This window comes from Dermacentor andersoni, chromosome 7 (genome assembly GCF_023375885.2).
Source record: "Dermacentor andersoni chromosome 7, qqDerAnde1_hic_scaffold, whole genome shotgun sequence".
Lineage (NCBI taxonomy): Eukaryota > Metazoa > Arthropoda > Arachnida > Ixodida > Ixodidae > Dermacentor > Dermacentor andersoni.
The window spans coordinates 125,060,743-125,088,054 of NC_092820.1; the positions used below are offsets into that span (position 1 = coordinate 125,060,743).

At 49.9% G+C, this 27,312-nt stretch overlaps 1 protein-coding gene across 1 annotated transcript in view; it reads right to left on the minus strand.

Annotated features, from left to right (window-relative positions):
- The window catches only part of LOC126534665 (phospholipid-transporting ATPase ABCA3-like), a 130,955-nt gene that overhangs the window by 73,827 nt on the left and 29,816 nt on the right, over positions 1-27,312 (minus strand). The window contains exon 14 of the mRNA XM_050181927.2: positions 24,072-24,285. Coding sequence (XP_050037884.2) covers positions 24,072-24,285 — 214 coding nt within the window. The remainder of the gene's footprint in view (positions 1-24,071; positions 24,286-27,312) is intronic.

Consider the following 27,312-nt stretch of genomic DNA (forward strand, 5'->3'; position numbering starts at 1 on the left):
AAGTTTTCTTGTGGTCTTGTTAAAAGAACCATCACCAGTGTTTAGTACACCTGAATCTAACAGAAGCAAGATAAACACCCATTCAAACGCGAACAAGTCGATTGATAGTTAAATGCGTTTGTGGTGTTTCCGGATTCGTCTTCAGCTGTAACACCGACTTTATTCAATCTCTATAAGATATATATTTGAAATTATTCAATGCGGACTCCCAGCTCACTCGACGACTGCACGTCTCTGGGGCGTGTGATATTGCTGGGCATGGGCGTGCTGGTCCATTGTGTTTGCCTTACGTTTCAATTGAAGATGATTGTACGTAAATAAGTTCCAAGCAGCCGCGGCGCAGTCATACAGTATTACAGTCAATGAGCAGTAACAGATGCTGTGACCAACAGGAAGAATAACGCACGTTTTCAGGCGCACCCAATGACGATGTCAGCGATTGCCTGAATTACTGTGTAAGCGTTAGCCTTTACAATCGATTAAGCGTTACGGTGCCCAGTCGGCTAACTCGATATGCTCTCTTTGGATTGACAGCATACGACATATTCGTCTAAATTATGTGTGCAGACCTAGGAAGATTGTCGCTATTTATTCAGAAATATTCCGGCTCTTAAATACAACAGAGCGCTTGAACTAGCACCTGTGTTGGGACTTAAATGTGCCCCCACGCAGACCATATAACGCGTTGAGTAAGAAAACCAGAGATGCCTGTTCCGTACAGTCGTATTTGCTTGCTTCGGTCTCCGTGTCCATGCGCGTCCGCGTGTCCTTAATGATTTCTTTATACGTATTTTTATTGCGAAACAAAATGGCAATACATATAAATTCGCAACAGTACAGATATATGGAGCTTTAAATCTACGTAACATCACCGCAGTGGTTTCCCATTGACTCGAGGCATCGGGTACCACTGGGTAGGTGTGTGGTGGGTTTCCGGTCTCATTGACAGGTAACCGCGAAGATGCCTGTCGAAGGCGGATTCGTGGTTCTTGCCAAGGATGTGGGCCATGAACACCGGTGGGATTTCATTGTATTCAGTTGTGTACGGGACCGTCACTTTGGCCCGAGTTGGTCAGGCGTAGGCGACGCGTCCCAGTATGGCTGAGCCCTGGATTGTCCGGTCGGCAATTCGGGTCAATGGAGAGTGTGGAGCGGAGGAGGAGGATTAGGAGTCCCACATTTTTTTTTTTTTTTGATCCTGGTGTTTTCAACGGAGTCGGCAGTTTTGATGTTGACGACTGGCTCCGCTTATACGAACGTGTCAGCACCAGTCACAGATGGGATTCGACTATTATGCTCTCGAACGTTCTTTTCTACCTCGACGGAGCTCCACTTGCATGGTTCCAGACTCACGAAGAGGAGATCTCGAGCTGGGATCTCTTCAAAGAGAAGCTCTGCGACCTTTTTGGCAATCCCTTCGGTCGTCAAGCCAATGCCAAGAAAGCCCTAGCCACACGTGTACAGACGTCGACCGAGTCCTACGTGTCCTACATTGTCGACGTCTTGGCCCTTTGTGCCAAGGCTGACCCGACCATGTCTGAGGACGATAAGGTAAATCACTGTCGCTATTGTTGGCATGTGCTCTGCCCGACTCACCATTGCTGAGAGACACACTGTCGTTCTCTTCACCGTCATCGAGCATTGCCCTCACGAACTCATTCTCGGTCTGGATTTTCTTGCCCATCATTCTGCCCTCATTGACTGTTCGGTCGGCTCACTTCGCCTTGACTTGCCTCTTCTTGCTGACCCTGTGGACCCGTCTCCCAGCCATCTGAGCTGCATAGATTTTATTCGCCTACCACCTCACTCTATGACACACGTAGACTTGTCCTCACCAGCTGTACCTGACGGCAATTACGTGGCCGCACCAATTCCGGCCGTTATGCTTACACATGGTGTTATCGTGCCGCACACTGTGCTGAAAATTACTGGCAACCGCACCTGCCTTCCACTCGTCAATTTCGCGCTAACCGCGCAAGTTCTGCCTCAGGGGATCTCCTTGGCTATAATTCGCGCTTTGCAGGATGATGAGGTCGAGCCATTCACAGTGGAAGATCGTTACAGATCAGCCCATACCGTGACGTCATCGCACAGTACTGACGTCGACATTAAGAAGATGGTCTCCTCTGACCTTACACCTGCTCAAGCTGCAGCCCTTTGCCGCGTTCTTGAAGGCTATCGCGACATTTTTGACTTTGACAATCGACCCTTAGGTCAAACGTCCGTCGTGACCCATCGCATAAACACTGGCGATGCGAACCCTATTCACCGACGTCCATATCGTGTTTCTGCGTCAGAACGAGCTGTTATCCGACAGGAAGTCAAAAAGATGCTTGCAAAGGACATTATCGAGCCTTCCTGTAGTCCCTGGGCTTCTCCCGTCGTAGTTGTCAAAAAGAAGGATGGAACGTGGCGTTTTTGTGTAGATTATCGCCACCTGAACAAAATCACAAAAAAAGACGTGTACCCTTTGCCACGTATTGATGACGCTCTAGACTGCCTGTACGGTGCCACTTATTTTTCTTCTATCGACTTACGGTCCGGATACTGGCAGATATTCGTCGACGACATGGACAGAGAGAAGACTGCATTTGTTACCCCTGACGGCCTTTATCAGTTCAAGGTGATGCCTTTCGGTCTCTGTAACGCGCCCGCCACCTTCGAACGAATAATGGACTCTTTGCTTCAGGGGTTCAAGTGGTCCACCTGTTTGTGCTATCTGGACGACGTCATCGTTTATTCACCCACATTTGACACGCATCTAGACCGCCTTTCAGCGATTCTTGACGTGTTCCGCCCCGCCGGTCTCCAGTTGAACTCGTCAAAATGTCACTTCGCTCGCCGCCAAATCACCGTCCTAGGACACCTCGTGGACGCCAGAGGCGTGCGACCTGACCCGGACAAAATTCGCGCCGTTACGAACTTTCCTGTTCCGAAGTCTACCAAGGACGTTCGTAGTTTCGTAGGGCTGTGCTCATATTTCCGACGCTTTGTGAAGGATTTTGCGACCATCGCCCGTCCCCTTACCGACCTCTTGAAGAAAGACGCCCTATTTTCTTGGGGACCTGACCATGCCGCATCTTTTTCGCAGCTCACTACTCTCCTTACCACGCCTCCAATTCTGGCCCATTTTGACCCGTCTGCTTCAACGGAAGTTCGAACTGATGCCAGTGGTCACGGCATAGGAGCAGTATTAGCACAACACCAGCGTGGACATGATCGCGTTATAGCCTATGCCAGCCGACTTCTATCACCCGCCGAGCGCAATTATTCAATCACAGAGCGCGAGTGCCTCGCTCTTGTGTGGGCTGTTGCCAAGTTTCGTCCATACTTGTACGGACGCCCCTTCTGTGTCATCACTGATCACCACGCGCTCTGCTGGCTATCCTCGCTCAAGGACCCCACGGGACGACTCGCTCGCTGGGCGTTACGCCTGCAAGAATATACCTTCTCCGTGGTATACAAGACGGGACGCTTGCACCAGGATGCCGATTGTTTGTCCCGCTACCCCGTCGACGACCCGGCTGATGCGGACACCATCACTTGCGTTTTCTCTGTGTCCCAGTTGCTCGAAATCGGCAACGAGCAACGCCGCGATCCTTCATTACGAGCCATCATCGACCATCTGGAGTCAACGCCTGGCGACGCCTCTCTCCGGATGTTTCTCCTTAAGGAAGGGACACTATACCGCCGCAATCTCGATCCACACGGCCGTGACCTTCTGCTCGTAATTTCATCACACCTGCGTTCGACTTTCATCCAACAACTTCACGACGCTCCCGTGGCTGGACACTTGGGCGTCTCGCGCACATACGACCATGTACGCCGTCGATTCTTTTGGCCGGGTCTCGCCGGCTCCGTGCGGCGCTACGTTGCCGCTTGTGAGCCCTGTCAGCGCCGGAAGAAGCCCTCCACACCTCCAGCTGGATGTCTTCAGCCGATCGACATCCCACCGGAACCCTTTTTCCGTGTTGGTCTAGACCTTCTTGGACCGTTTCCTCTCTCGGGCTCCGGAAATAAATGGGTCGCCGTCGCTACTGATTATGCTACGCAGTACGCAATCACCAGAGCCCTCCCGACAAGTTGTGCTACTGACGTTGCTGACTTTCTGCTCTATGACATCATTTTAGTGCACGGTGCCCCGCGCCAATTACTCACTGACCGTGGCCGCAGCTTTCTGTCGGCAGTCGTCGAGGACATCCTCCGCTCCTGCTCGACTAAGCACAAGTTCAGCACGTCCTACCATCCACAGACCAACGGCCTCACGGAGCGCCTCAACCGGACCATCACCGACATGCTATCCAAGTACGTCGCGACCGACCAACACGACTGGGATCTTCACTTACCATATGTGACGTTCGCGTATAATTCATCGCGTCACGACACCGCCGGCTATTCACCATTTTATCTCCTATATGGCCGAGAACCCGCGTTGCCCTTGGACACTTTGTTGCCCTCGGCCACACGTTCAACCACTGAATACGCCCGCGACGCGATCGCACACGCCGACCACGCGCGCTAGCTCGCCCGCACCCGTCTCGAGGCCTCGCAGGAGCATCAGAGACGCCTCTATGATTGCCACCATCGCGACGTACAATTTACTCCGGGTTCTCTGGTGCTTTTCTAGTCCCCCATTCTACGTGTGGGCTTTTCCGAAAAGCTGATGTTGCGCTACACTGGCCCATACCGTGTGGTGCGACAAGTGACCGATGTCACGTATGAAGTCATCCCCGCCAGCCTCTCAGTGTCATCGTCGGCTGCAAATGACATCGTTCACGTGGCGAGATTAAATCCATATCACACACCTTTCGCCGCGGATGTGTAGATTAAGCACCGGGACGGCGCTTCTACTGCCGGGGGTGATGCTACGGAACAGCCGCCACAGTGTGGCTGCACTGAGGAGAAGGAAGACGACGTGGCCACCGCTTGATATAGCGTCGCCATCATTGTCACCGTTTGTCTACGTGTAAATATATTGTAAATAGACTCGTGCGTCAGCTACACGTAACAATATCTACACGGGTAAGCGATGAAGTTCATGACGACCAAACCACGTTTTGGTTGCCTTCGTCCAGTCTGCAGTATGCAAGTTAGAGGCATTTCGTTTAGGTACTGAATACCGCTCACCGCTTCTACCATTGGTCGATTGTTTTCGGTGTTGCTCCTACTATGGTTCACGACTGTATTATTGCATCGTATTGGGTTTTAAACTGCTGAGGCTTCCATTTACTGGCTTTGTTCGTTTTGTGTGGCCCGTTAAATCAACTCGTCACCAGTCACGCAGATAAAACCTTTGAATCTGTATTTTACAAGCGCGGCTTCGAACATATTGAACTGCTGATAATGTTTTCGCGCAACAACTATTAGTTTTCTTTTAATAAGAGGTTTTAGCTTCGCCTCGTTTGTAAGGGGGCGTAAATCACTTTGTGTTTTGTTGGAATGATTACAGGATACAGTGCTAATTTCACAGATTTATTTGTTTCGCACGAGGACATTGCCGATATTGTGGTTGCTTTGGAGTTGTGTTAGAAATGACGTAGGTCAGGGCAATGAGTTTGTTGCCTGTTGCACATGGTTTTGCTGTTCGATTTTTACTAAAGGGATTGAATCATGTTTGTGTAGTTGTTACACCTTGATGCTGTCTGAGCAGACTTACCACGCATAGTGCATTTCTGCCTGTACATTTTGTACTCACTTTAATTATTTCTTATTATATCTTGCGACGTAGGAGTGCCATGCCTACGTCGGAAATGACTCAATACCAGGCTTTGCCGCCAGCGCCCATTTAACTTGGCCGGCACTGTTACACATTTGAGTATATCGTATGGCTTCTTTTTTCCGTAACAGTCGAGAAAATAATAAAGAAGTACGCAAAAGTTGGTACGACTAGCCTTGCAAGTCTTCAAGCTAGCCAATCGAGGAATTTCAAATTGCGAAAACTGCAGCGGGAAGTGCAGTTAGTCCACGTATACGTAGCGGATTCAAATCGGCGACGCAGCGTCAGCTCGCACTTTTATTCACCTATGCGTTTGGTGACTTCGAGCGTGCGCATTCCCATTAACAAATTCCTTAATTATCCTTCTTGTGGCGACTTTGACGGCCATTATTCGGTGATGTGACGTGTGTTCATTCGTGCACCAAGATCAGGGCAATGTGTGCCGGCGTTGTAACGTGCGGATGATCAGGGCAATGTGTGCCGGCGTTGTAACGTGCGGAGTAGTTCGAGATATACGAGTACACCAGCGAGGTGCGCCTATTATTCAGGCCCAGAAACAGTCTTATGGCAGGGGTTGTATTTTAAGAAAGAAAAGATAGCGACTGAGACATCGCATTATTTCATCAAAAATCTATATAAAGGGCTACGTAACACAAGCTCGACTTCGTATAATTGGGTTTCATTGCGCTTCTCTGCGCTGGACACATCTGGCACGTATGCGGACTGGTTTGTTAAAAAAAAAAAAAAAACTTTATGAAAGGAGTACGGCTGCACACATGACGTGTTTTGGCGGTGAAAACACGCTGTGTCACCGCATTGCTTGAATGCTGATCGCACTGTCGTCCAGAATGATTGAGATGTGGGGTATTCGAGAATTTCTCGTTGGTATTTGAAGGAATTGAATTATGGAGTTTTACGTGGCAAAATCACGATCTGATTATGAGGCACGCCGTAGTGGGGGGCTCCAGGTTAATTTTGACCACCTGGGGTTCCTTAACATGCACCTAAATCTAAGTACACGGGTGTTTTCGCATTTCGCGCCCATCCAAATGCGGCCGACGGGGCCGGGATTCGATCCCACGAACTCGCGCTTACCAGCCCAACTCCGTAGCCAGTAAGCAACCACGGCAGGTGCTTCTTGTGCTTGTTTACCTAAGTTACCTACCAAATGAATTCAAGAGTTTGACGAAATCTCGTCCGGTCGGGAAATAACGGCATAATAGGAAGAAAAACAGAATTCCGACCAAAAGTGGGTTGTGTAAAAATTCTGAAACGTTTTGGCTTCCACACAGAAGCCATGTTCACGCACCACCAAATGGGTAAAAGTGACGGAATTCAAAAACAACGTGGTCAGCTACATGAGGCGACGCTTCTACGAGTTACTCAGGTAGCAGCGGTAATGGATGATATGCGGACGGTCTCATGGCTTCTGTTACCTCTCTATGTCGCGAGGACTAAGGCAATGCATAATGCAAACCAATGACAATGCGATAATGCTTGAACAGGGAAGAATGATGATGAGAGTGGGATGTGTACAAAACTACTGTAAGTACATACTGGGTGTCCAGGCTTATCATGCACAGAGTTTTATCAGAGATATAATGCCAACTCCACGTTTTCTTGTGGTCTTGTTAAAAAAAGAAACATTACCAGTGTTTAGTATCCCTGAATCCCACAGAAGCAAGATAAACACCAATTCAAACGCGAACAAGTCGATTGATACTTAAATGTGTTTGTGGCGTTTCCGGATTCTTCAGCTGTAACCCCGACTTCATTAAGACTCTACAACATATATATTTGAAATTCTTAAATGCAGAGTCTGAGCCCGCAAAACGACTGCACGTCTCTGCGGCTTCTAATATTGCTCGGCATGGGCGTCTTGGTCAGTTATGTTTAGTTAGAGTTCCAACTAAAGCTGATTGTACGTAAATAAGCTGCAAGCAGCCGTGGCGCTGTCATAGAGCGTTACAATCAATGCGCTGTAACACATGCTGTGACGAACAGGAAGAGTAACGCACCTTTTCAGGCGCACCCTATGACGATATCAGCGACTGCCTGAATTACTATGTAAGCGTTAGCCTCTACAAGGGATGAATCGCGGCGGAGCCAGCTTGCTAATACGATCTGCTCTCGTCGGATTCGCAGCATACGACGCATTCGTCTCAAGGAAGTGTCAAGAGCTAGGAAGATTGTCGCTATTCATACAGAAATGGTCAGCCTTTCAAATACAACAGAGCAGTTGGCGTACACTGCATCTGTGTTGGGACTTGAATGTGCCCTCACGCAGGCCATACCACGCGTTGAGTAAGAAAACCAGAGATGCTTGTTCTGTAGAGTCGTATTTGGTTGCATCGGTCTACGTGTCCATGCGCGTCCACGTGTCCTTAGTGATTTCTTTATATTGTAAGCACTATCAACGTACTTCGTCGTTTTCATTTCTTCATAGCCATCATCATCTTCCCTGTTCTTCGACTTCTTCGCGCATGAGCTGGGGCGCTGCCTTTTTGGGAATAAACAGTATTTTTATTGCGAAGCAAAATGGGAATACATATAAATTCGCACCAGTACAGATATACGGAGCTTTGAACCTTCGTAATATCAACGCAGTGGTGTCCCTTTGACTCGAGGCATCGGGTACCACTGGGCAGGGGTGCAGTGGGTTTCGGGTCTCATTGACAGGTGACCGTGAAGATGCCTGTCTAAGGCGAATTCGCGGTTGTTGCCAACAACTTGGGCCATGCACACCGGTGGTTTTTCATTGTATTCAGTTGTGTACGGGATCGCCAGTTTGGCCCGAGTTGGTCAGGCATAGTCGACGCGTCCCAGTATGGCTGAGGCCTGGATTGTCCGGTCGGTAATTCGGGTCAATGGAGAGTGTGGAGCGGAGGAGGAGGATTAGGAGTCCCACTTTATTTTTTTATTTTTTTTTGCCCACTTTCTTTATTTCTTTCTTTTTTTTTCATCTAGCTGACCACAGTGTGGTCAGCTAGATGAAAAAAATTCCGTAGCCGGCGATACGCGGACGGTCCCGTGTCTTCTAATTGTTAGCTCTCTCTGTCACGAGGACAAACGCTTGAACAGGGACGAATGATGATGAGAGTGCCATGTGTACAAAAGTACTGTATGCACATAATGGGATCCATAATGGGTCTTCATCTGTAACAGTGGCTTTATTCAGACCCTACAACGTATATATTTGAAGTTATTCATTGCTGAGTCCCAGCCCACACAGCGACTGCACCTCTCAGCGACGTGTACTATTACTCGACATGGACGCGTGCTGGTCATTTTTATTTAGTATGCGTGTCAACTGAAGCTGACTGTGCGTAAATAAGTTGCTAGCAGCCATGGTGCAGCCATACAGTATTACAATCAATGCGCTGTAACATATGATGTGCACAACAGGAAGACTAACGCACGTTTTGAGGTACACCCTATGAAGATGTCAGCAACTGGCTTAATTACTGTGCAAGCCTTAGCCTCTACAAGGGATGAAGCGTGGCGGTGCCAGCTTGCTAACTCGATCTGCTCTCGTTGGATTAACAACATATGACCTATTGCCCTAAAGGATGTGTCCAGAAGTACGAAAATTGTCGCCATTAGAAATATTTAGCCTTTCAAATACAACAGAGCACTTGACGTGCACTGCATTTGTGTTTGAGCTTGAATGTGCCCCTACGCGCTGATTCAGAAAATCAGGGATGCTTGTTCCGTGTTGTCGTATGTGCCTGCTTCTGTCTCCGTGTCCATGCGCGTCCACGTGTCCTTAACGATTTCATTTTATATATTGTCACGCGCTAACGCAAGAGTAAGTAACAGTACGAGCAGCCAGAGACGAAAAATGCCAGGCACTAAGCGACGGTTCTCCAGCTGGCGCGGGATATTTTACTTAGTCGTCTTCTTCGCCGTTTTGCTGGGCACGCAATGCTGACTGTTCGCTGGCTCAAAACACCAGGTGGCATTATTCCCCCTCCCAATGAAGCATAGACTAGATGCTCAAACACAAGACGTACACGGAAAGTACGCACATTAGGTTAAGAAAAAAAATGGAGGAAACGCGCCAGCAACATATGGGCATGCACACGAGGCAAAAAAAAAAAAAATGGGTTCTGTCGTCGGGAGCAAAAAAGTAAAAAGATCACTTCGCAGTTTTTTGGAGGACGACGCGACGACAGCAAAAAACAAAAGTTTGTTTCACCAGTACACTTAACATCTCCGTGCAAAATACGGCTTAAGGCGGACGACATGTACAGTCTCTGCGCGTGGTAAACCGCGCTAGGGCGATGGTAGGTGTCCGTCTGGAACCACTTCATAGTTCACGTCGCTTACACGCCTTAGTACTGTGTATGGTCCGAAGTACTTGCTCAGGAGTTCCTCGCTGAGGCCTCGCCGTCTAATGGGGTCCAAACGCAAACTTGGTCACCAGGCTCACAGGTAACTTGTCGATAGTGAAGATTGTACCTTATGGCATCTGTACACTGCTGCTGTCTTATGTGGACACGGGCCACTTGACGTGCTTCCTCGGCACGCTGGATGTACTCCTCGACGTCAGGGGCTAACTGGTCGAGCTGATCGATGTCTTCATACGGAAACATGACGTCTAGCATAGTTTGAACATCTCAACCATAAACGAGGCGAAACGGCGCAAATCGTGTAGTTTCCTGTGTGGCAGTGTTGTACGCAAGCGTTACGTACGGCAGGATTTCGTCCCACGTTTTTGATGCCCATCCACGTACATAGAGAGCATGTCTGCCAGTGTTTTGCTTAGTCTTTCTGTCAAGCCGTTAGTCTGAGGGTGGTATGCAGTGGTCTTTCGATGACTCGTGTAACTCAACTTGAAGATGTCGTCCAGAAGCTTCGCCGTAAATGCCGTCTCTCGGTCAGTGATGATGAATGATGGTGCGCCATGCCGAAGCACATTGTGATGCATAAAAAACTGGGCAACTTCAGATGCTGTCCCGCGTGGTAGTGCCTTCGTCTCAGCGTAACGCGTCAAGTAAGCAGTTGCGACAATGATCCACTTATTGCCGGAGGAAGACAAGGGAAATGGTCCAAGAAGGTCCATTCCAACTCGATCAAACGGCGTACGCGGAGTGTCGATGGGTCGTAGAAGGCCTGCAGGCTTGAAGGGTGGTGACTTTCGGCGCTGGCATTCACGGCACCCTTTCAAGTAGCGTTTGACGCAAGCAGTCAGTCTAGGCCAGTAGTAAAGTTACCGTACCCGGTTCAGAGTCCTTGAGTAGCCCAAGTGACCAGATGTCGGCTCGTCGTGGCAGGATAATAGGATGTCGTCGCGAAGGGCTTGAGGCACTATTAGAAGATGTGGTTTGTCACCGGCACCTGTGTTTCTTTTGTATAAGCTGCCCTCTCCTAGGCAAAATGACGACAACCATCGGGAAAGTGGGCGAGGAGTGGACGCGATGCCGCCTTCTGAGTGATCAATGATGGGCCTTAACTCAGCGTCCGATCGTTGTTTAGCGAGCAGGTCCGGTCTGCTCGTGACAGTTCGTGACAAGAACCTCACACTAGCCATCATGGAGACCAATAAGGCTTCTTGCTACGCAAACACCTTGAGAAAGCAGGAGAGAGCGATTGCTATCTGCTGCTCTCCTGCTTGCAAGGTGTTTGCAAGCAGGAGAGCAAACACCTTTCAAGGTGCAAGGTGATTGCGACCGCTTCACCGTGTAAGAGTGTCATATGCCACCTGAACCACGACACTTGCACGTGGTGGTAACGTGACAGCGCCGTCGATGACACGAAGAGATGCTCGAGGGTGGATAGTGTTGGTCGTCGCTGCGGCGCTCTTTGTCGAGAAAGTGACGAGGCGTTGTCGAATGTCGATGATAGCTCCGTGCTCCATGCCGATGATTAGGTCTCGAGAACACTGAGGGAGAATGCTCAAGGCGCACGCAATGCTGATTGTTCGCTGGCTCAAGACACCAGGTGGCAATATTTTTGTTGCGGAGCAAAATGGGAATACTTATAAATTCGCACCAGTACAGATATATGGAGCTTTAAATCGTCGTAATACCACCGCAGTGGTGTCCCTTTGACTCGAGGCATCGGGTACCACTGGGTAGGTGTGTAGTGGGTTTCTGGTCTAATTGACAGGTGACCGCGAAGACGTCTGTCGAAGGCGGACTCCCGGTTGTTGCCAACGACTTGGGCCATGCGCACCGGTGGGATATCACTGTATTCAGTTGTGTACGGGTTCGTCAGTTTGGCCCCAGTTGGTCAGGCATAGGCGACGCGTCCCAGTATGGCTGAGGCCCGGATTTGTCGTCCGGTCGGCTATTCGGGTCAATGGAGAGTGTGGAGCGGAGGAGGAGGATTAGGAGACCCACTTTCTTTTTTTTTTTTTGCCCCGAGCTTGCAATGGCGTTAGTTGTTCCTGACGTGAAGTGTATTTAAAATAAGTCAGAGGGGGTTCGCTTGCTAAAATTGCATGGTAACAAAAGCATGGTATAGTCCAATCGTTGATATCATTGGAACCGAACTGCCCACGAACCTGCCTTCAGTTTATGTGTGCCAAGGAAAGAAACCATTACTCGATCATGCATGTGTCACGTGCACAGATGGTGTTCAAGGGGGTACACCGAACAACACACCGTCTCGGCTACCTGTCTCACACATCGGAGAAGTTCTTCCTAACGAGGCGGAACTGATAATCACCGCGCAAGCCTGAGGCGCCAAATGACAGAAGGATACCTAGGCCGAGATCTTCGCTCAAAGGGCAAATAATAATGTAATAAAATAATAAAAAGTACGCAAAAGTTTGTAAGACTAGCTTTGCACGTTTTCAAGTTAGGCACTCGAGAAATTTCATATTGCAAAAACTGCCTATAACCGACGCACACGTAGCGGATTTGTATCGGCGGCGCAGCGTCAGGCTCGCACACTGATTCACCTATGCGTTTGGTGGCTTCGAGCGCACGCGTTTTCATTAACAAATTCGTTAATTATTCTTCTTGAGGCGACTTTGACGGCCCTTATACGGCGATGTGATGTGTGTTCATTCTTATACCAAGATCACGAGAATGTGTGCCGGTGTTGTGCAGTACGCAGTCGTTCCAAACATAAAATGTGCACCAACAACGTGCTTCTATTATTTACGGCAAGCGAAGAATTAAAAAAAAAGAAAGCAATACGATTGAGACATCGCATTAGGCATCAAAAATCGAAGCGCCTACTTAACACAAGCTCCACTTCGTATATATGGGCTTCACTGGGCTTGTTTGCGCTGAACCCACCCGGCACGTATACGGTCTGGTTTGTTCAAAACTCCGGTATAAATGAGGAGTGCGGATGCAATAACACGCCTTTGTTATGATCGACCTGCCAGTTGTGAGAAGCATTCAAACGGGTTTCCCCACGTCAACATAATTGCCCTCCTCTACAAATCGACGCCACCTGATTCTCCACGAGCTGATACAAAAGAACAGAAACCGAAACCGAACGTCGAGGCGACGTCACCCCTTTTACCCGAGCTGACCCCAAGGATGGGCAAAAGGAAAACACAGGCTCTGGAAGAAGACGGCGACGACGACAGGACATCCAGAGGTTATTTACAGCCGTGCTGGTCAACGTGTTAGTAAGACCGCGGGAGACTCAGATGAGAGTCACATCCATGACCAATGAAGTGAATACAACATTTTCTACTTTTTTTTTCATCCTCCCTATGCGCGGCTTCGTCGTCGTTTCCGCATTCATGCGGTAAATGCCCAACTCACCCGTTCCAGATCATATCACCTTATTCATGACGCGTTTTGGTGGTGCGAACGTGCGCTTTCACTGCAATGCTTGAATGCTAATCGCATTGTAGAAAATAATCGACACGTGGGTTCTTCGGGAATTTCGTTTTTGCACTTGTTTACCCGAAGTTACCTACCAAATGCGTAAAAGTGACGCAAATCGAGCACAGCGTGGTCAGCTACGTGAGGCGACGCTTCCATGAGCTACTGAGGTAGCATCGTTAGCCGACGATACGCGGACGGTCTCGCGTGCCTTCTGATCGTTACCTCTCTCTGTCGCGAGGACAAAAGCAATGCATAATTCCTTAACAGGGAAGAAGGATGATGATAGTGGGATGTGCACAAAAGTACTTAACGGACGTACTGGGTGTCCCGGCTTATCATGCACCGAGTTTATTCACAGATATAATGCCGGGTTAATGAGTCCGAGTGCATATTTTTTTGTGGTCTTGTTAAATAACCATCACCAATTTTTAGTATACCTGAATCTAGCGTACCACACCCATTCAAACGCGAACAAATCGATTTATATTTAAATGCCCTTGTGGAGTTTATAGATTCGTCTTTATCTCTAACACCGCCGTTATACAGACTCTACAACGTATATTTGAGATTATTCAATGCTGAGCGCCAGCCCACACAGCGACTGCACCTCTCTGACGTGTGATATTACTCGGCATGGGCACGCTGGTCAGTTTTGTCTGATTTGCGTTTTAATTGAAGCTGATTGTACGTAAATAAATTGCAAACAACCGTGATGCAGTCATACAGTATTACAGCAAATGCGCAGTAACATATGCTGTGCCCAACAGGGAGAATAACGCACGTTTTCAGGTGCACCTTATGACGATGTCAGCGAACGCCTTAATTACCATGTAAGCGTTAGACTTCACAAGAGATGAAGCATGGCGGTGCCATCTTACGAACTCGATCTATTTGGATTGACAACATACGACATATTCGTCTAAAGGATGTGTCCAGAATTAGGAAGATTGTCGCTATCCATTCACAGATATTCCGCCTCTTAAGCACAACAGAGCACTTGACCTAGCACCTGTGTTGGGGCTTGAATGTGCCCCCACGCAGACCATACCACGCTTGTTCCGTACAGTCGTATATATTTGCTTGCTTCGGTCTCCTTGTCCATGTGCGTCCACGTCTCCTTAATGATTCCTTTATATGTATTTCTTGCGAAGAAAAATGGGAATACATATAAATTCGCACCAGTACAGATATATGGAGCTTTGAACCTTCGTAATATCACCGCAGTGGTGTCCCTGTGACTCGAGGCATCGGGTACCACTGGGTAGGTGTGTAGTGGGTTTCTGGTCTCATTGACAGGTGACCGCGAAGACGTCTGTCGAAGGCGGACTCGCGGTTGTTGCCAACGACTTGGGCCATGCGCACCGGTGGGATATCACTGTATTCAGTTGTGTACGGGTTCGTCAGTTTGGCCCCAGTTGGTCAGGCATAGGTGACGCGTCCCAGTATGGCTGAGGCCCGGATTTGTCGTCCGGTCGGCAATTCGGGTCAATGGAGAGTGTGGAGCGGAGGAGGAGGATTAGGAGTCCCACTTTTCTTTTTTATGCGTTGCATATTGCAATCACTCAATTCAGCCCTTGGGCGCGTTTCTTTTTGTTTTTTGCCCCGAGCTTGCAATGGCGTTAGCTGTTCCTGACGTGAAGTGGGTTTAAAATAAGTCAGAGGGGGTTCGCTTGGTAAAATTGCATGGTAACAAAAGCATGGTATAGTCAAATCGTTGATATCATTAGAACCGAACTGCCCACGAACCTTACTTCAGTATATGTGTGCAAAGGAAAGAAACCATTACTCGATCATGCATGTGTCACGTGCACAGATGGTGTTCAAGGGGGTACACCAAACGACTCACTGCCTCGGCTGCCTGTCTCACACATCGGAGTTCTTCCTAACGAGGTGGAACTGATACTCAATCGCCGCCCTGGGACGAGGCACTTTTGCATGGGTTCCAGGCGACGGGGTGGAAGTGGGTGTCATGGACTGCGTTTCCATGTACGCAGGTTTAAGTCTGTCCAACGAGACAACTTCCCGCCGCCCCCGCATTTCGATAGTGAACGTCTTCCGCCCACGACGGAGAACCTTGAATGGCCCATCGTACGGTGCTTGTAGTGGTCGTCGTACAGCGCGGTTCCGCAGAAAGACGTGACTACATGACTCAAGCTCGTTGCTCACATGTGTCCTCCGCTCTGTGGACTGTCGCGGAGGTGTAGCTCGAAGCTTGTTCATGATGTCACGGAGGCGAGATGCGTAGTCGCTGGCGGAAATGCGAGCTTGCTGTTGGCCAGATGCAAAGAAATCACCGGGCAGACGTAGCGTCGTGCCGTAGACAAGTTCCGCAGCGCTGAAGCCGATATCTGCCTTGCACGCTGTGCGTATGCCCAAGAGCACGATAGGCAATGCTTCGACCCAAGAGTCATGTTCACTTGCCATAAGTGCTGCTTTCAGCTGCCGGTGAAACCTCTCGACCATTCCATTGCTCATCAGGTGGTAGGCCGTAGTCCTGATGCGCGAGGCGCCGATGAGTTTCGTCAGACTGGCGAACAACGCAGACTCAAACTGGCTTCCTCTGTCTGTTGTAATGGAGGAAGGTGCACCAAAACGACATAGCCAGTGGTTGACAAAAGCGCGAGCAACAGTTTCGGCTGTAATGTCGAGAATCGGGATAGCTTCTGCCCACCGCGTGAAACGGTCGACCAAAGTGAGCAAGTACGTTTGGCCCTATCAAGGTGTCAATGGTCCGACTATGTCTATATGGATGCGGTCGAATCGAGCATCTGGCCCTGGGAAAGTCTCCAATGGTGTCACCGCGTGACGCTGAACCTTGGACCGTTGACACCTAAGACACTCGCGAGTCCACTGTCGGGAATCGCGGTTGATGCCAGGCCATACGAAACGTGCCGTGAGCAGCTTCTGGGTCGCCCGGATTCCTGGGCGTGAAAGCTCGTGTAACGAAGCGTATACCTCCCGATGGAGGCAAGCAGGCACGAATGGTCGAGGGCTACTTGTAGATGTATCGCAACAAATGTCTCCTGCTCCGGGCAAGGGAAACCACTGTAGGATGAGTGACGTCGATGTTTCCTGCAAACGGCGCAGTTCGTCATCGTCGCGTTGAGCTGCCGCCACTTCTGCGAGGTCGATTCCCGTGTGGGTGATGGCATTTACTGGGCTGCGCGACAGAGCATCGGCGACAGCGTTGTCTACTCCTTTTATGTGGCGAATGTCCGTGGTGAATTCCGATATGTAGGACATCTCCCGCAGCTCGCGGGCTGTGTGCGTGCCGCCATCAGATTTGAGGGAGCGTAAGGCGTAGGTGAGAGGCTTGTGATCAGTCATTACAAAGAATTCCGTTCCTTCTAAGTAATGATGAAAGTGCCGGATTGCTGCGTAGACGGCCAACAGCTCGCGTCCGAAAGTGCTGTAACGCTGCTCGGTGGTTGTCAATTTCTGAGAAAAGAAAGCGATCGGTTGCCATACTCCTTTATTAAGTTGTTGAAGGACAGCACCCACAGCTGCGTCCGAGGCGTCGACCATGACGCACTGTTGGACTCCCGGTTGCGGGTATGCGAGAAGTGTGGCGTCGGCGAGGTGTCTCTTGATCTCTTTAAAAGCCGCTTCGGCGTCGTCCGTCCAGAGCAGCTCCCTAGCAGCACCTTCGTGTCGACAGCAGGAGGTGGAGGGGGTGTAGAACGGCCGCGCACTGAGGTACGAAACGTCGGTAGTAATTTACAAGGCCAAGGAACTCGCGGAGCTGGCGCTTAGTGGTGGGTCGTGTAAACTCCTCGACAGCTTTAACCTTGTCTGGATGAGGTTGAATGCCAGAGCTTGAAACAACATGGCAAAGAAAAGTCAGCTTCTCGGCACCCAGCTCGCACTTGTCCGTGCTCACCAGGATGCCATGCTCCGCCAGGCGCTGAAACACGGATCGCAGATGCGCCTCATGCTCGTCTGGTGAAGTGCTTGCGATAAGTAGGTCGTCGAGGTATGCATGGCAGAAGTCGAGGCCATGCAAAACGCCGTTGATAAAACGCTGGAATGTCTGTCCGGAGTTTCGCAGGCCGAACGGCATGCGTAGGAACTCGAACAGGCCGAAGGGCGTGGTTATCGCCGTCTTCGATAAATCCTCTGGAGCCACGGGGATCTGATGGTACGCCCGCACGAGGTCGACCTTGGAGAAAATCGCCGCACCATGTAGGCTGGACGTGACATCATGAATGTGAGGTACCGGATAGCGGTCGGGCACGGTTGCTCGATTGAGGGCTCGATAGTCACCGCAGGGTCGCCAGTCTCCTGGTGTAGACTTCGGCACCATGTGCAGTGGAGACGCCCACGGACTAGCGGACGGGCGCATTATGCCGAGCTCGAGCATGTGGTCGAATTCCTGTCGAGCTGCTTGCAGCTTTTGCGGGGACAGGCGACGTGGGCGTGCGTAAACTGGTGGGCCTGTGGTGACAATGTGGTGGCATACATTGTGTCTGACGGCCGCGCTGGCCTGTGGTGGCCGCGTCAGTTCGGGGAAATCGCCGAGGATGCTGGTGAATCGAGTAGCGCCCGGCGGTGCTACGAGCGTGGGGCTGAGGGGTGGATGCCTGGATGGCTTCCCGCGCACTTCTGCTTGTGACAGGGGGTCCTGTAAACGCCGGTTGCGGACATCGACAAGAAATCCGAAGTTGCGCAAAAAGTCGGCTCCCATGATGGCAAATTTTACGTCAGCCACGACGAAACTCCACCGAAACGTCCTCTTAAGGCCCAGGTCGAGCGAGAGGGAGCGTTGCCCGTACGTCGGTATCGTCGTACTGTTGACGCACAGTCGTTTGCGGTCGGCTGGCGACGCCGGCACGACACTAACTTCCGCCCCTGTGTCGACTAGGAAACGAGCACCTCTTTCGCGATCGGTCAGGAAGAAAACCGATGGGCGACTGTCCGGCGGGGCGGAGGCACTGGTCATCCTCAGTGCTGGCCCGGGGCGTTTCCCGAATTTTCACAGGACGACACACAGTTCCGAGTAGCGTTGCCGAATTTGCGGTGATACCAGCACGCCCTACGTTGTTGTGGTTGTGATGCGGTACGCTGTCGTGGTTGCTGGTTTCCGCTCGAGTGCAGCGCTGCGACGGTGTCTGCGAGGCGAGAAATTTCCTCTCGCATCTCTTGCAAGGAAGTGGCGGACGGTGCGTCTGCGTGCACCGACGCGACTGTGGGCACGGCGACAGCCATGAGTTTGTCGGCGAGCTCGGCCATCTTGGCAAGGTCTGTCTCGCCCGACGCCGTGAGGCCTATCCGTACACTTGTGGGAAGCCTTTGCAGGAACAGTGCCAGCACTAAACGACCGTCGCTTGCTGTCGCGTAGCCGGCCAGTTGTTGCTTGTGGCGTAGCAACTGGCTTGGTCGGCGGTCGCCAAGTTCGGCCTCCCGCAGTAGCTGTTGGAGACGCTCCGGCTCTATAGGTGCGACACGGCGAATCAGTGTATATTTTAGCGTCTGGTAGGCGTTCTCTGCGGGTAATGTTAGCAGTAGGTCCCGCACCTCGCTGGCCGTCGCAGGCGGGAGGCTGCCCACCACGTGGTGGTATTTGGTGCTGGCAGCAGTGATGCGGCGTGCAGCGAACTGCGACTCAACTTGCACGAACCAAAGTTCCGGGTCGCCAGTCCAAAACGGAGGTAGCTTGACATCAAGTACGGCTACCGTGGGGCTGTCGGCGTCGCTTGGCTGGTTCATAGCGATCACGTCCGGGTCACCAATTATTGGCACGGGCGAGGAAAGCAGAGACGAGGCGTGGGGCTTGGAGTCTCGGTGCCAACTAATCTTTATTCTTTGTGCGCCGGCCCTCTCACGGCGGCCGGCTGGCTACGGTCGACTGCGGTCGGCTCTGTTCCGCGCTGGCAGCAGCGCGGCTTATTTGTGTTCACCATAATGCTTATGCTTTACACTTTCTTGTTTATACAAACAACCGATTATGCATTCTGTATTTATTGCCATTCGTTTGCTGGTGTTTGTTTCCTGCCCCCAATGCATATCTCTCACGTTTGATATTATTTCTTTATACTTATTGTATCATGTCATGCTTTTAACAAACTTCTTGCATTGTGAATGGTGGACCATTCGTGACCGGACGCCTCTGTGCTGTCTGTATTTCGCTCCGCTTATTTTACATGATAAATAAATGATCGTGCTTGTATGCTGTTTTTGCACCAACACGTTTTATTTCTTTTCTTAATTGATTTATAAAGTTTTCTTTTCATTTTTCGACCATGGTGAGAATATCAGGACCGGTGATTGCAGCATTTTAACATATTGTAAATAGTTGCGCATTAAGAATCAAAGTACCTAGTCTCGTCGTTTCTGCGTCGAAACCACGAGCAGCGTGAGTAATTGCTAGGCTTACTGACGCTTCTAAACGACTGCTCGCTAAGGCAATTGCCTAATTACAATACAGCTAGTTTCAACTGTGCAGGTCCTAACACTTCACGTTCGCCTTAATCCGTTCCCTAAAAGCCGCACCGAAGACATTTAGTAGCGAAGTTTGTCTTGCATTAATCCTGCCTAAATCTAATTCAGAAATGGCATCGCTTTGCAGAGAAATCTTAAGCGCACGGAGCAGCTCAATTTCCTTTTCTTTGTCATTAAGTATTCTACAGTAGCAGCCCTTTGCAATAACAATTTCATTCTTTGGATCTCCTTATAAGATACTGCCCACAGTCAGAGTCCTTCTCTGCCACAGTTTAACAGAAAGTGAACAGCTATGCCCGGCGAACAATCTGGCGCTATGAGCAGCGGAGAGTTGGCGCTTACTTACGGGTAAGCGGGGGTGTAACAGCCCATATGTTTGCATATGGTGATAAGTGGGACCACTGGCGCTTTGTTGCGAATGCGCGGTGTTTAATTTCAGGCAAATATTAAAAAGCGGAGCCCACCGAAGTGTTGAGGCGAACGGCGATGATGAAGAAATCTGGACCGACACTGCCCGGCCGTGTACAGCGGACGCATTTCGACGGGGGCGAAATGCAAAACACCCGTTTATTTAAATTTAGGTGCATTTCAAAGGATCCCAGGAGGTCAAAATTAATCCTGAGTCCCCCACTACGGCGTGCCTCATAATCGTGTCGTGGTTTTGGCTCTTAAAATGCCAGATCTTTTTTTTTTTTTTTTGGTCCGAGACCGCCGCAAGCTCCATGTTATGAGCGGCTTTTCTTTTCGTCCCGAGTGCTCATGTCATGGCAGAAGACGCGCTCAGGCAGTAATTCAAGCATATTCAATGTTACAAACAGTTACGTGAAATTAAAGCGACGGTTGAGGAAGTTGAGAAAGCTATAGAATAGCGAGGCTGCCCCACACGCAACCACAGCGGTACCGGTGTTTGCATGCCCTCTCATGCACGGTTGCGCCTCTAGCGGCGGGCGCTGGCTCTACATGAAACTGAGGCGGCAGTTTCGCGACCAGAAAAAAAAAATGGAAGGACTCTGGTGTTAGTAAGACTGCGCGAGACTCAGATGAGAGCCACATCCATGTACCAATGAAGTGAATACAATCTTTTCTACTTTTTTTCATCCTCCCTATGCGCGGCATCGTCGTCGTTTCCGGATTCATGCGGCGAAGGCCCACCTCAACCGTTCGAGATCATATCACCTTATATATGAGGCGTTTTGGCGGTGCGAACGCGCCGTTTCACTGCATTGCTTGAATGCTAATCACATTGCCGTCGAGAGTAATCGAGATGTGGGTCCTTAGGGAATTTCCTTTTTGTACTTGCTACCTACCAAAATGCGTAAAAGTGACACAAATCGAACAACGTGCTCAGCTACATGAGGCGACGCTTCTATGAGCTACTGAGGTAGCATCATTAGCCGACGATACGCGGACGGTCTCCCGCACCTTCTGACTGCTTTCTCTCTCTGTCGCGAGGACAAAAGCAATGTATAATGCTTTAACAGGCAAGAATGATGATGGTAGTGGGATGTGCACAAAAGTACTTAATGCACATACTGGGTGTCCAGGCTTATCATGCACCGAGTTTATTCACAGATATAATGCCGGGTTAATGAGTCCGAGTGCATATTTTTTTATGGTCTTGTTAAATAACCATCACCAATTTTTAGTATACCTGAATCCAGCAGAGCACACCCATTCAAACGCGAACAAGTCGATTGATATTTAAATGCCCTTGTGGCGTTTCCCGATTCGTCTTTATCTCTAACAGTGACGTTATACAGACTCTACAACCTACTTGAGATTATTCAATGCCGAGTCCCAGCCCACAGAGCGACTGCACGTCTCTGACGTGCGATATTACTCGGTATGGGCGTGCTGGTCAGTTTTGTTTAGTTTCCGTTTCAATTGAAGCTGATTGTAAGTAAATAAGTTGCAAACAACCGTGGCGCAGTCATACAGTGTTACAGTCAACGCGCAGTAACATATGCTGTGCCAAACAGGAAGAATACCGCACGTTTTCAGGTGCACCTTATGACGATGTCAGCGACTGCCTTAATTAGTATGTAAGCGCTAGTCTTTACAAGGGATGAAGCATGGCGGTGCCACCTTGCTAACTCTATCTGCTCTCTTTGGGTTGACAACATACGACATAGTCGTCTAACGGATGTATCTACAACTAAGAAGATTGTCGCCATTCATTCAGAAATAGTCAGGCTCTTATATACAACAGTACACTTGACCTACACTGCATCTGTGTTTGGGCTTGAATGTAGACCATACCACGCGTTGAGTCAGAAAACCAGAGATGCTTGTCCCGTACGGTCGTATTTGCTCGCTTCGGTCTCCGTGTCCATGCGCGTCCACGTGTCCTTAGTGATTTCTTTATATGTATTTTTATTGCGAAGCAAAATGGGAACACATATAAATTCGCAACAGTACAGATATATGGAGATTTAAACCTTTGTAACATCACCGCAGTGGTGTCCCTTTGACTCGAGGCATCGGGTACCACTGGGTAGGTGTGTAGTGGGTTTCTGGTCTCATTGACAGGTAACCGCGAAGACGTCTGTCGAAGGCGGACTCCCGGTTGTTGCCAACGACTTGGGCCACGCGCACCGGTGGGATATCATTGTATTCAGTTGGGTGCGGGATCGTCAGTTTGGCCCCAGTTGGTCAGGCATAGGCGACGCGTCCCAGTATGGCTGAGGCCCGGATTTGTGGTCCGGTCGGCAATTCGGGTCAATGGAGAGTGTGGAGCGGAGGAGGAGGATCAGGAGTCCCACTTCTTTATTTTTTTTTTTTTTTTTTGCCCCGAGTTAAGCTGCAATGGCATTAATTGTTCCTGACGTGAGGCGTGTTTAAAATCGGTCACAAGGGAGTCACTTGCTAAAATTGCATGGTGACATCGTACATCGTATACTCAAATTGTTGATATCTTTCGAACCGAACTACCCACGAATCGTACTTCAGTATAGTTGTCCAAAGGAAAGAAACCATTATTCGATCATGCACGTGTCACTTGCACAGATGGTGCCGCTCTTCCGCTACGCATAACACAGTCGAAGCTCGATTGAGCATTTCGTTCGGCGTTCAGTTAAGGCATAGCTCGGGAGTACATTTGTCCATCCGAGCTGCAGTGGTCGCTTTTGAGAGAGCATGCATCTCAGACATGGTAAATATATTCTATCAAATCCCGAGCCTGCACTCATCAGGATTTGGAAGGCCGAAATGGGGGCAATTTTTGCTGAAGGTTCGACCTTACTCGGTTATTGCTTACACGGTTACCAGGACGAATACTCCTTCAAGTGTCATGCTTTCTTTCCGAGAAATCCCAATTGGCTTTCGAAGACGACGAACATATGCTCGCACAGCGAAGCTTTCTTTGCGATCCCTGACCATGGCTGCAGTAGGGCGCTGCAGCCGTAGTGCAAAGTAGAGCCTTCATGCAGAAGGTCGGCTTATATAAATATATATTAATCTGTACTACCCTTACACATGTGCCGGTGACCAGCTCTGTTCTTTACGAAATTACGCAATGAAACAGCAAACAGTACACCTAAATATCCTGACGGCTACAAACATACGCCTCCAAGCGAATCTATCCTTTATTACAGCGAAGCTTGCCGTGCCTTTATTTTTTGGGGTTTGGCCAGTCTGCTTGGTCACTTTGTTGACAGCCGAAGTGGGCCAATCCTGTCGATAATGCACTATAGTAACCTTAGCTGCAGAAAGTGGGTCACTCCTGGAAATTGCGCAATAGTAAACTTAGCCGCTTCCGCACATAATGCAGTGAAAACAGCTGATCTCAGAGACAGTGTCGGCCACATTCGCATGGGTCACGTGGCATGGGGTCTTGCACGTCTCGCCTGGCGAGCATGCATGTAATCAATGGCTACGCTGCGAAACGCATTCCAGAAGGTTAACAATTTTACGGCGTCTAATTACTCGATTGCCGAATGCTTCGCTTTCAAATATATTCCGACACAAGCGTTAAAATCTATGGTTAAAGTGCTTTCCTTTTAGTGACAAGCTAACCGACTTCAATGACGTTGTAATTGGGGTTCCTGGGAGCATTGTCCTTTCGCTCGAACTATGAGAATCGTGATCACCGCGCTCGACAAAAACCAATGGGAGGCACGCACCCTGAACATCTCGATGATGGTCTTGGTGGCGACCATCTGGCCGATGATGAAGACCACCTCGTTGTCCGAGTCGCTCTGGACACGCGCCTTGGGTGCGTACTTGCGCAGCAAGGTCGTGATGGTCGCCACCTTGCACTTCCGCTGCATCTTGGTGATGTTCATGCGGTAGCCGGTGCCGAAGCGCTGCTTGAGGAACGTCGGCCCTCCGCAGCACCTGAGCATGTAGGAGGGAATGTCTATCCGATATGAGTGCCACTTTGAAGCACAATTGTATTTATTCATTTTTGACGCGATTAGCACTCTTAGGGTGCTTCACGCACTTTCCGGAGCCTATCTATCTATCTATCTATCTATCTATCTATCATCGTTTTCCAGCAGGCCCGGCAAGTGCGTCGAGCTGCTGTGCTGAGGGAACAGGGTTCGAAGCCAGCAAACCGACCAACGTGAGTCACTGGATACGTGGCACTGTGTATCTTTGTGCCGCTCTCCAAAGAACCTCTCTGACACCGACGTGGCTCACTGGGAATTCGGCACGGGTATATGGCACTGGGCGTGTACCGCTCTTCAATGAATATCTCTGACGCTGACTTGGATTTATGTGTATGTGCCACTCGGTCTGTGCTGCTCTTTCAACGAACTTCTTTGATGTCAACTTGGATCGCTGATTATGTGCCAGTAGGTGTGTGCCGCTAGGCGAAATCGAGTCGATGCCGAGCGCGGACTTCGCAGACGTGAACTAGATGGCGCTGTGTGTTCAGTAGGCGGCGCAGTACAGGGACCCGGCTCCATTTGGACCAGCCGATTTCGACCAGCGAAATCTACTATTAGAAGACCTTTGAAATTTATCTCGCGCTGGGCAGAATCGAACCCACTTCAACGCGGGTTTCTCAAGGACAGCAACATTACGCTTTAGCAAGCTGCGTCACAAATGCACTGGGTGCGAGTGCCGCTCTTCAATGAGCCTCTCAACAACTCGGTCACTGTGTACGCATGTGCCATTGGGTGTGCAACGTTCGCACACGCTGGCACTCCACGCATCTAGTCTCAAGAGGCGCAGATGGCGCAGAGTCCCCAGAAAAAAAATATACGCTAGAGAGGAGCTCCGCTCTCGCACGGTGCGTTTCTCAGCGTTGGCGGAGCACCGACGCGCCATCCATTTCGGAGGACACGCGCAGGCTTCGCGGCGCCACCACTAGATCGTGCGGAGTGTTCGTAGCTCCCTGAAGCCTATTAGGAAAGAGGATGCCAATTCCGAAGGTGGCGCCAATACATAATAATCAAGACGCGAGAGGAGTGCCGCTGCAGTACATGCCTTATATTTAAGGCGTTGCGACGGCGGTACACTAAAGGAGGCGCCAGTCTGCTTCCGGTCGCAAAGACAATAAGTAAATACGTTGTGTTGCTATCATAGTGCTTCAATGCTAAACTCATTACCATCGACAGTCATCCTGAGATGGGTTCTGGCGAATGTTTATTTATTAATTAATTAATTTATTTATTTATTTATTTATTTATTTATTTATTTATTAGCCCGTGACGGGAGGGTATCACAGAGAAGGTGGGGAGGGCGGACGTACACTGAAGGAATATGTTTCATTAGTACCAAAATAAACAGGAACAAAAGAACGCAAGGTGATTACACAACGCAAGTGCTACAGCAAACAAAAGGGTACAGGGTGATATCGATTTGATCGTACAATAAGTACTGGCGAAAGCACAAATGAATAAACCCGAAAGTATGATACACATATGACCCGTAATCTAAAGCATATGGTACGACTGCGCAAAGGTCTTTGAAACTTAGTGAAGTTTAATTCAATTGAAATGGGCGTTGTATGCGATACCAGCCAATTGTGGTTTGAGGTAAGAACGAACGGACGAATGACGACGTGCGACAAGTGATTCGTTTAACTCTACACGAATTTACACGAAGTTTAGGGTGGTATGGCAGCAAGGTACAAGCTATGAGGTAATTTCACGGCACCATGCCTCTGTAATCCAGCAGATCGCGTCACTTGGGTAACTCAGCACAGTCTTCTCGGCTAGCTCTGGCTGTCGCCCTCTCAACTGGATTGATCACGTGACCTCGACGCGCAGGCCACGCGGGCCGAGCTGGCTGAGCGTGGTGGCCTGTCTCATTCGCGGGACTGCATGACGTCAGCAGCGACTGTGGTGCACGCCTGGAGGGCCCTCATAATCGTTATCGTAATCAAATGTATAGGCGCAACAGCGGTTGGAAGCGGTAGGAAAGCGGTTTGGTGGTAGGACTCCTCAACCTCATCCTATTGTAGAATCTTTTAACGCGAAAGCGTTAAGGAGCTCGTGTCGCAGAAAAGCCGGTGTTGTCGGCGTCGGTGTCGGCGTCGGCGTCAGCGGCGTTGGCCGTGAGCAATAAATCCCAGAAGGCACTTCATAAATAAAAAACATCGTGCAAGATGGGCTGGTGGGAATCTAACCAGGGTCTCCGGAGTGTGAGACGGAGACGCTACCACTCAGCCACGAGTTCGTTCCTTGAAAACGGGACAAAATCGCCTCTAGTGAACGCGGTGTTGCCTTAGAAACGTGCCGTAGAAAGTTATACTGCGGTGTATATCGGTAATTATGACCATGTAACTTACAGAAGTCGCAGTTTCACGAGTAGCGAAGTACGTTTCCGCTACATTTAATCTGCGCTCTGCGCACACGCAGAGCCATCTCGCGGCAAACGCAGAAGACCCCCTCCTCGCAATCTACGGCGCTGCCCCGACACGTGTCGCGCCACTCGCCCCATGATCGCGCCCGCCTTCATGGCGCGTCGGGGCCCGGCTATCTGTGCCGATCGCGACGTTTGGCTGGCGTAGCGCGTTTGAGTAGGCGGTGCGAACGGGGTGCGATAACGCTATCGCGTTCCACTCTTGAAGGCGAAGCTTAAGCGTCCTCCAATTTTTAATTCGCACCTCCCTGCCCTTTCTTTGATCTCGAGGGCTGAGGGAGTTAGTAACGGGACAAAATCTACATTCTTCTTACCATAGTAAATCCAGTGCGCTAAGGATAACAACTATGCCGGTGTATTTTTGCGACAGGGGCGTCGTCGTGAACGGGAAGAATTGTCATCCACCCGACTGTAGTCCGAAGCTACAAAGAAAACCCAAACTGGTTTCTCAGAATGAAAGCTTCGCAATTGATAAATTCGTCCTGGTCCGTAATGGAACTTTGTAGCTTCGTGCTACAGTTGGATGGATAACGACACTTTTCACGAACT